The 11,014-nt window shown below is 39.1% G+C and overlaps 1 protein-coding gene across 2 annotated transcripts in view; it reads right to left on the minus strand.

Moving 5' to 3' along the window:
• Positions 1 to 10,263, minus strand: part of bbs9 (Bardet-Biedl syndrome 9) — a 203,721-nt gene extending 193,458 nt beyond the window's left edge. For both annotated transcript variants that reach the window (XM_072460825.1, XM_072460824.1), the window contains exons 1-5: positions 10,127 to 10,263; positions 9,120 to 9,232; positions 8,812 to 8,968; positions 6,220 to 6,284; positions 5,768 to 5,881 (exon numbers count right to left, since the gene is read on the minus strand). In XM_072460825.1, the coding sequence (XP_072316926.1) occupies positions 5,768 to 5,881; positions 6,220 to 6,284; positions 8,812 to 8,968; positions 9,120 to 9,231 (448 nt within the window). In that variant the 5' untranslated portion in view covers position 9,232; positions 10,127 to 10,263. The remainder of the gene's footprint in view (positions 1 to 5,767; positions 5,882 to 6,219; positions 6,285 to 8,811; positions 8,969 to 9,119; positions 9,233 to 10,126) is intronic.
• Between the last annotated feature and the right edge of the window lie 751 nt (positions 10,264 to 11,014).

Consider the following 11,014-nt stretch of genomic DNA (forward strand, 5'->3'; position numbering starts at 1 on the left):
GAGCCACTTTACGGTATTAGTTAGCGTAAAGGCAATCCTCATAGTTTTTAACCATTTCATGTATCAAATTCATTGTTCTGTATGAAAAGTTGGTCTTCTTATGAGTAGCATGTGGCAATATTGCATGAGGTCATTGATTTTTTGTTTTTCAATGTTTGTTCGGCCAATTCAGAAACTAGAATGAGCTCCACACAAATCCTACAGCTAAAACAAACCGTTGTGTCTTCAAAAAACAGGTTTAAGGTGCACTTTATTCAACCTTTCTGCTCGTTTCCATGGAGATTATTGCTTTGTCTAGAATGTCCCGCAGTATGGTATTAATCATATATATCTTGTATTTATTAACAACATTTAAAACATGTATTCGTACTGTTAGCAGCATCACCTCTCCGCACGTGACCAGTAACTTTGCCTAGAGACGTTACCTACTTTTTTCCGTGGAGATTTGAATTGGTGCAATAATCAAATCACAAAAGCTGCTACAAACATGTTATTTTCTATTAGTTTATCAGTTAATATTTCAGATCGTGGAGTTTTCTGCGATGTGCACTCTGAGCAGAATCCTACTTCTTAAACACATATTGCAAATGTAATCAAAATCGCAGTACTAAGTGTGCAGCCCTGGAGCACAGCAGTCATCTTTATTATTGGTATGTATCATTCTGGGAACTGTAACATCCCCATTTGAAGCAGCAGGGATCCTCAGTGACAGCCGTGGCATGTTTAGTCTTAGCTGTGACGCCCTGTTGTGCTGAGGTGCTGCTTTAATCTAACATATCCAGTGACACCTCCTCCACACACTATAGGCCTGAAACTGAATAGGTGTTTGTTAGAAAAGGGGCTTTAAGTGGGCCGCACTGGAGCACACGCGCTCATAAAGTGGGCCTGTGTGGGACCAGAAGACTATAATTAGGCCTCAATGTGCTATTAAAACTCACACAGCATCAGCTAGAGGTCAGGGATACAGCCACCTACAGCGCTCGGCATCCATCGGCCAGAACCTGCCGAGCTAAGCACCTATGGAGGGTGTAGAATACGTACGCGTATGTGTTCTGATGGTGTAATGTCATAAGGTGCATGAAGTAGGACTTGCTCTGGTTTACTGAAGGAAACGCAACTCAAAGAAGTTGTTATAACAATTCAAATTAACAGTGAAAAAGTGTATCAAGCAATAGAAAATGTTACCAGAGAATGTATAACTTGTATTAAGCTAAAGTGATTAAAGTCATTCCAAATTCATTGGGTATGGCAATAAGGCTAAAAATAAAAAAAAGTGAATTAATGAAATTATTTTTGTCATTAAAAAACAATAAAGTGGCTGTGGGCGACTCTCTGGTCCTGGCTCCTCTCATGGTGCTTTCACAACTGGTTCAGTTTCTAAGGGCTGTGTGGATGCAAGGTGCTTGTATGAGCTTTATAAATAAAATGTTATTGGCTGATTGAAATAGGGCTTTTAATAATAAGGCTCTTACTGCCACATAATAGGCTTCTCCTTTTCCATCAGTAGTTGCCATAGTAAACTTTCATATTTCTACATTAGATGCCCTCCCTGTTACAATCAGCTGCTATGACAGGAGTATCTCAGAGCTCCGTACAAGATTTGAGCTGGCTTCAATCCGTTCAGAGGGCGAACGCCATATTTGTTTAACCTCCTGTATAGCATTACAATAATAACAACATTAGGTAGAATGTGTAGTTGTATATTGTAATTGAAAGTGTGCATATGGAAGGGGGTTCAAAAGTAGGACAACTCATTTTACTAATAAAGTTAAGATTTTCCATTTTCCATGTTTTAAGGTTTAAAATGTTACTTCCTAATTGTATCATGACATCACACAATTATGTTTACCGTTTACTTATAATGTACACAGAAATAATTATTCGACAAGACAAAATACACGACATACCTTGATTTTAAATTAAAGTTTAAAGGGTGAAAAAACCACGTTTCTTGTGTCTCCCTCGTATGATGTCAACAATATATTTTAGAACTCTGCTCTACTTCATACAATTTTCATTTCTTTTCTTCACAAACTTCGACTTGATTGGTGCAAAACTATCATGATCATTATATTTACCAATCTATAAAAAAAAACCTGTCATATGCATTTAAAGAAGAGACAAAGTCATCTGGTGTATATACTTTCTGAAGTTGATCATTCCAAATAGGGACAGGGAAAAACACTTTGTGGCCAATTGGTTATGTATGACACTACAACAACCACTTTCACATTCAAGGGCACTATTATGGAGAGGTAGGTTACTCTTTTTTTTTGCCCCTGAATTCCACAACAAACCATCCAACCCCCTTTACACAAATCTACACATTTATCTGTTAAAACCAAAGCTTGGAAGCAGCTGCACGAGGAGGACTCCATTCTACAGGACACAAAGCAGATCTATGGGGTGGCCTCAGCACAGACCCGTTTTAGGGTCAAACAAACACGCGGCCAGACACCCAGAAAGCCGGCCCGGAGCATCAATAAGAACCGCTGGTGCTTCATACGGAGAAGAACAGAGCGGGCTCTGTCAGAACGGCCAAATTGGGTGTGTAACCCAAGCCCCCCCACGCCCGTGTAGAACAGAAAAAACAGGTCTTTAGAGGCGGTGCAGACACGGCAGAAGAAACAGGCCCATTAGTATCATTAATAAAACGTGTCCAACCAGCACAGAGCAACCCGCCCTCTGCATCGCTGCGTCTCTCAAGCAGGAAGTGAGGAACTGGTGTGGAAAAGCTTTTTTGGCAGATGAAGTCCAGTTGCAGTTATATCTCTATGAGCATTAAAGTGCATATGACAGGTTAGACCACACCATTTACAAAACTGTAGTTAACAGGATTATATTAAGATATTAGATAAGATATTGATAACATTTTGCATAGTTCTCCCTAGGTGGATAGATCATCATGTTTATTATTTTACTTCCTGGTGGGAAACGGGCAGCAGATGTGACAGGTAGAGGTAATTCCACAGCAAACACAGTGTAAAAAAGGACCAAAGCTCATCTAATTTACACAATAGTTATACTTTCACAACAAAAATACTTTATTCTGTAAAATAAATGTTGAAACTGTTCGTTTAAACATTTATTCTAAATCATTTTGTGTAAATTGTCCCTACATTTTGGCAGGAATTGTGTGTATTGATGACATGGATTTGTTTTCATGACAAATATTTACCACTGGTACTATCCCACCAAATACAGTAATAATCATATGTACGTGTAATCCTTTCATATGCACTATAAACTATAAATACTGTAAAATGATAGAGTAGAACCTTTCACACAACACTACAGGTGCACTATGTCACTTTTCTGGTGGAGGGTAAGCTGTTGCCTGGAATGTTCAACAGTATGGCATTAAACTTATCTGTGTCTAAGCAGGTGACACTGCTAGCCCAAATCACAGGTCAGATATGTGGAGAGGCAACACTGTTTACAGTAAAAATGCATGTTTTTTCAACAAAACAAAATGGAATAAATACAAGACAGATACCTTTTGACATCATTTATTATTAAGAGCATTTGCAACGTAACCATAGGCGATTACTCAGCTAAAGCCTATCATTTTAATAACAAGCAATGCCAAAGACCTTTGGATAATTTCTCTGGCTGTTCCGTGCCCAGATCTTCAATGTCTGGAGTCAGAGTGTGCTCCTGCCTGGTGTGGCCTGACACTGACCCAGGCCCATTGGCAGTGAGCTATTAGAGGCGTATTAGTACAGAGGTGCTATTACAGCGCCTACAGCATGGCTAAATGGTTGCTATTATAGAACCCAGCGCCTCTCCTCCTACTTTCCTCTTCTGCTCCTTCCCAAACCCAAATATGCATTCGAGCACCACAGACAGAGGACACATGTGGCTGCTTTGGCAAACGTAATCATGTGCACTTCTATTCATGAAAATGTTCTACGGATTGTTTATTTTTGCTATTTTTGCTGTAAGTCTCATGTTGGGTTAGGGCTAGGCTGTTTTGGCAAACTGTAGTGTTCCAATGCTGATTTCATGGTCTGGTTACTTTGAAGAAAAATTACATTCTTCATCTTTGCACAAGCATATAAACATTCAATGCTACTGTTGTGAAAATGCACTTTTATCCCTGTAATTATTGCTGAGGTGAATGGAAAGATTTTCCCTTTTACTAAAGGTGAATTAAGGTTTCGGCTCACTCTATGCCAATTACAGGGTCTCTTGCTCCATCTAGTGGTTCAGATGGAAAATGCTAAAATAGAGATGGGACCAAATAAAGAGGGATTATCAATGTGGGTCTAAGATTTCTGCATTTAGTCACATAGCGCCGGCACATTTGGGACTGAGATTAGGAAGAAATGTTTTTTGTTTTTTTCACGACAACACAGTTTTCCCGGAAAGCCTCACATGGAACAACCGAACAACACACACAGAGTTCACTTTCAGCACGTGAATCCAGGGCAAGCCAAGATACTGGTTTGAACAGGGCCATGCTGTTCTTTCTATCAATCACCATTAACATACAGTGAATTATAGGGCTGCGATGCCAGGCCGCAGAGTCCAGTCACCTCTCTGCTGACACAGGCGTCTTAACAATACAACCTCTATTTGCAACTGCCATCCACTCTCTTCTGCAGTTAAAAGGGGGTTCCCCGGGTGTGTGCGTGTTTATGTGCATGTGAGTTTTTCTTGGAAGTGCACTAGTCAAGGGCTTTCCCCTTCTAGGTTTTTCCACAAGAAAAACAGACGAGTGAGGGAACAGATACATTTTTCTTTCTTTCCATCCACCACTTAACTCGCCTCGCCAGATTTGTTTTAAATAGCCTTCTCTATTCATCAAGACCAGACTAATATATTATAGATTATAACTACAAATCTATTGTGTTCACATCATAATATTAACTGCCTATAGTATAAAACTTACCTAGAGAGATCAATAATTCTATGGTATAATTGGTAACAATTCAATCATAAATGCGTGACTGTTGAAAGCTGAAAAGGACTCAGCGCCATAAATAATATAATAATATGGGTTATGATAAGGTCCAACATAGGGTTGCACAAAACGCAAAAGTATCAATGTCGTAATATTGCCTAACACAGTAATCAATATTGCAACAAACAAAAACTATCGCAAGGTCCTTCATCAGACAGAAATGTACCATTTTCAAAATGAAAACATTAAAACAGATAGATCTTGATCACGAGTTTCCTTATTTAGTCTAAATTAGCCTTGATTTTGTCTTGGTTTTGACAGAGTTGGACTAATAACATAAGGCATGAACATATTTGATTTAATATGTCAAAAAACATTGTAAATCATTATAAGTGCAAGGGCTGAAATCTTATCCAACAACTGTTCTTACAATTTATTAATTGGTTACTTAAAATGCTAAATGCCTGTAAATATCAGATCTTTACTCATTTGACCAAGATGAAGCTATGGTAACACCGAACATCCTGATAGAGTATATTTATAGACAAAACAGGTTTTTGATCAAAAACACCAATTATGCCTTGAACCTCTCCTCTCAGCACATTGCCTGTTCTGGTGTGTGTATACTTCAGATAACAATTATCCGATTCCTAAGTTAGTTTATAATGATCTCAATAGTCGAATGGATGCAATTAATCAGTTAACTTCTCCTATAAAGTACAGTCAATACTGCAGTAATTAACAGTACATGTCCAATATTGCGCAGCCCTAGTTCAACATTTGTAGATAGTTTGCTCTCGATCTGATATCACTTTTGTTAACCTATATTATGTATTGGATTTGGGCGAGTGCTGTCCTCACCTGTGACCCCTCCAAAAGTGCCGTAGGTCATGTTGCACGCAGTCCGTTGCAGGTTGTGCTCGTAAACTAGCTTCAGCTGGTACTGGTCGCCATGCTCCACGTTTCCGGCCGTGCCTACAAACACATTGCGTTTATTATCAACACATCCATTATGCCACATCCATTCTATTGATTTGAAAAGGCCGCCTTCATGTACACGTTACCAAATTATACACGTTCTAACTATCCAGTGATAAAACTGAGATATGAGTTGGTATAAAGCTATAATTCATATCATTTTGTGCTTTATAAATTGTGTTGGCATATATTCATATTGACACTGCTCCACAAATACAGTTTGAACAATGTAATATCACACTATCACCATAAAAATAGGTCTCAATCTCAATAGGTTCTTACTTATAAATTCAGTAAATAAAAAACAACATCCTAGACCTTTAATACACACATACCTGACACAGAATATACTGAGAGTTTCCTCGGGTGAAGAACAGCCAGGTGAAGGAGATCTGAACACCTGAATGATAGACACAAAAATAAATGATTGTAGGTTGCAACAATCAAAATAATCATTACTAAATTAATAATAATTGTTATCTGTCCAATTATCAAGACGACACAAAGACAGCTGCGTTATTAAATCAAAATGGCCTCACACTTTATTCTTAGCTGTTCTCTATCTAGAAGTCTTCAGTCAGCATTTATGATAATCTCAATGTGCGTTAGAAATCATAGGACATTGACATTCCATTTGAATTTAAAAACTATATAGGACATACAGGATTGATAAATGGATACCTGTGGAATGCACATTTGGCTGCAGCAATATCAGGGAAATGGATGACAGGGACTGAACCCACTGTCAAGGACTGAAGTGAAATAACTACAGAAAAAAGGGACTTATTGTGAATTTGACTGGGACAGATGGGACAGATACATAAGGGACATTTGCCAGACTGACTTTCTTTTGACTACGGTATTCTCTGTGGCTTGTTCCGTTTTTTTTCCCCCTTCATATTTAATAAAAATAAAAAACACTTTTATAACGTTGCTTATGCACTGTAATAAACCATTACATGTGAATTTATATTTACGTATATTTGAGAGAAAAATAGCAATCAACCAAGACAAGTTGGGAGGGAGGCAAACTGTTGGGAACCACTGGTATAAACTAAAATACAGTTTCTACAAGCTAAGGTCTGTTTTTAAAGGAACTCCTGAAAACCACTGGGTAACTAAAGATGACATGTCCAAAACAGACAGTGGCATTCTGTTCCCAGTAGATGATGAGGTGGGGCGAACCACCAAGGCCTTTCCCAGAATTATGGAAAAGGCCTGCACTTTATGTAACTTTTTTGTCAGCTCTAGCATTGTAAACGAGTTAATATCAGATCTGCTGGTATTTTTTTAACGTGTTAAAAAAGAAGATGAATAGTTTTGTGTGGGATGTTGGCCTCCTGATTGCTGTAAACCCCAAGGAGCAAGAAGAACCATAGGAAATGACCACATGTTATTGTGATGGCAAGCAAATGTGCGGATGGACTTTTATGAATGAAATGAGATGTGAATGGATGATACTGCCTGGAATCTAATGCCTTATCATAAGACAGAAAAAGCAATGACTGTGTTTATGGGAAATGGAACATCACGGATGAAGCAGAGGCGCATATTGCGAAATAAAATATGCATGTGTCTGAAAGTCAAATTGTCAAATAGCATCTTTTTTTCTACTTCTGTTTATCATTTTCCTTTATAAAATTGTTTCATAGTGAGTTCTGCAAAGCGGAGTGGGCAACAAGTGTCGAAGAGAAAAGGTCCTTAACTCCCACACAATGTCACACTCTTCATATATTTATTACAATGTTTCAGAAATGTTAAATAAAAGACAGGAATGGGAATGACTTTTCAAAGAGTGCAGGAGTTTATTTCCCGTTTTCACTTTAATTTAACAACAAATGCATCCAGCAAGCACAGTTCTAATATGACAAAAGCGTTTAGTAGATGCAAAAGTAGAATTTAATAGTTAAAGGTCTTTTTAACACTTAAGGTTTACCATTACAGTTGAGGAATGCCTTATGATGAATAGCGATCAGGATCTAGAGCTGTAGTCCAAAGAAATACTTGGTTGTTTAAAGACAAACCCTGTGCAGTGGGTGAGAAGTGGCACTAGAGGAGCTCTAAAACTGTTGGTATCTCTATGATCTAACCATGTACAGACCACCTACTCAAAAGAGTACATGTATCATCTATGCACATATGTGGTCAGGAGGCATGTCCGTATACCTACATAAGGATGTCATGATATACATTTTTAATGTTACGGTTATTGTGAGAAGAAACATGTCAATTTTACAATTATTCACAATAGCTGGTACTATGACCAAACAATAGTAAAATCCATAATTTGCTTTCATTCACATTGTTTAATAGATCACTAATCATCACTAGCTCTTGCAAAAGATTTGAAATCGCTTGTGATCAGGCCAGTTAGGAACAGAAATATAAACCTACAGATTCAGCTACGCTGCTCTAGGAGCAACTATGGGGGAAGTATGGCAGCTTGAGCACTATCCTCTGCTTCTGACTACAACAAAACAGGCTCATTGATGACCTGTGGACCCAGATGCTCCTCTAGTCCCTGGAAAAGCGGTCTCTACTCCACATAAACAGTTCTTCATCTGCCTGGAAGAGCTGGTTCTCCTCCTGAAGAACTGGTTCTCCTCCTGAGTGGCTCCAGCTCCACTGTCTCTCTCGCGTCCGTCTGTCCGTCTGTGAGAGTCAGATCTCTCCTTCATCGTGGAACTCCTCCAGGTTTCTACTTTTTTTGTTTTTTTGGAGTTTTGCCCTGGCCGAGAAGGAGGGTCTAAGGACAGGGGACCCTGGGACATCGCCCCTTGTCCCTATGGACACTGTTTAATCCGATTTTCATTGTTGCCCTCCGAGACAACTGTTGTTGTGATTTTGGGTGTTACAAAAATAAATTGAATTGAATCTACATAATTTTTGCCTCTTAGACTATAGAAGGTTATGAAAACTTTACTTACGAAACAAACTTGCCCAGCTCCACTTGGATGATGGCATTGTGTAGGTTTACTTCCAACAGCTGAGATTCAGCCAGGCCCAGAGCTCCTTCACTGGGTTTGTTGGCATGAGGAGAGAAGATCCGCAGCATTCCCATGTAGCTGCCCACCACCACCTTATCTGCAGGAAGAGGAATGTATGACTTATAAAACAAACAATAATTGCAATTGTCTACTCCAAAGCACAGCTTTTAATAAAACAATGATGAAAATGATCAGCAGTAAATGGATTGTTTCAGCTTCCACTATTATGCATCTTTACAAACACAGACCATGTCCTGTCCCGCTGTTGTCCACATCGCCGACACACAAACATCCTTGGTCGAACTCTTCCCCCTCGCCCAGAGCTGATGACCACCAATCACGGGCTTTGAACAGAGACATGCTGTAGGGAAGTGATAAAAGAGAAAAGAAGTTAAACACTTTAGTATATGGAGAGTTTTATTCACAGATTTTTTTTTCCTCCTCAAACTCAACTTCAAATCAGGACAAAGAAAGTTGTCCCGTTAGTGGAATAGTATGAGAGTCTTGTGACCAGGATTGATAGAAGGGGTGGAATGGCGAGGTGAGGGGAGGCGGGGGCAAGCAGCTTTACTCCGTGCTAAGTGCTGAGCAGGTGGAACGGGCAGTTAATCCAGTGAGGAACTAAGTGCGAGTCTTCTACAACCGAGTCTTCTACAACAACATATTAACTTTCTTTCAGTGTGAATTATAAAATGAACCAGCAAATAGAATATAGTATGAAAATGTGCACTATAATTTGGTAGTAGTAAATGTGTAGTTTAGTTTATTAATAGAATGGTGAGTCAATGTATATACAAGGCAGTGTTTATAGTAAGTAACCGTTACACTCTGCACTGGACACATGCTATGTACATATAATACAACATACATACAAACTATGTGATGCTGCTTTAGTGATAGCATAACCTTTAGATTTAGTCTATTTTAACAGAAGTTCAGTATTGGAACAATCGTAAACACCTAACAATACATAAATTAAGGAATCAATAACATGAAACTAAGCTACGTTTATGTATTTTAAACACGCAAACACAAAATAAAGCTAAAGTCTGTGCTATATTCCAGTTCTCAGGGCTGTAAACATGAACTGATCAATGCCATAGACATAAACAGTTATCCAGGCTCGTCTCCTGGCTGAATAACTTTAGCTTAGCCTGCTAATTCCCTTATGGTTCTATTCCCAGAAACAACGTGTCTTGCTAGCTTGTCAAGAGACAAACTGTAAAACACAGCCACGTGTTTAGTGTTTCCTTACCTTAAATATAGAAAGCCGCGCTCCAAAACAAGCAGGATAACATCAGAATGTTCACATCAAAATCACATTTCTGAGTTGAGCCTTTTCGCTTGCAGCCATCGTCCCGTTGTCATGGCACTGACGCTCAGTCAAGAAGCCACGCCGTACTGCGCAGGCGCAATAACAGAGAGGCTTCTGGGATCAAGAGTTTTCTTCTTCTTCTTGGCAAACTTCAAAAAGTGCATTACCGCCACCTGCTGTTGCTATTTCTCAAGTGCTCATACTAAGAATGTGTGAAATAGAAAAGCAAAACAAAGCAAAATCATGCATGTAGTTCTCTATGTCCTCTAATCAGTTCTGGTCGCAAAAACTCTCCTTAAGCGTTTTGTTTAGATCTTCCCCCGTAATATCAGCCACTTTTAGGAATCTTGAATCTTTTAGCAGCATCAAGGACCATGTCAATTCTGTCTGACTTCTTTTTTAGACCAACTGAGCAATTAAGGGTCATTGTAATAAACGCCAAGAAACACGTTTTCTCCATTTTGATAAAGTCCTCCTTCCTTCTTTCCCCGTTCAGTCTCCTCACACGACGTCTCCTCAAACGTTGTCTTGACCCTCTTCACAGCTTCAGAATACGAGATTTTATTTTACTTCCTCAGACTTTCAATCTGATCTTCCATTTTTCTTCTTGGACAAACAGATGATCCAACTCAGTGATTCCCCTTGCAATGGCAGCATGTTGGCTCCACCTCACGGAATATTCTACACTCTTCTTCAAAATTACCATCATTTCCACAATTTGCACATATCTTTCCCCCTCTACACACCGTCGCAACATGGCCATACTCTTGGCAAGTAAAACATCTTAAAGGAGGCTGTTCAAAAGGTCTCCATTTCCGCCAGCCTGCT

Source organism: Eucyclogobius newberryi, unplaced genomic scaffold (genome assembly GCF_026437365.1).
Source record: "Eucyclogobius newberryi isolate DKJ021-1_F unplaced genomic scaffold, fEucNew1.0.hap1 SCAF_3, whole genome shotgun sequence".
Lineage (NCBI taxonomy): Eukaryota > Metazoa > Chordata > Actinopteri > Gobiiformes > Gobiidae > Eucyclogobius > Eucyclogobius newberryi.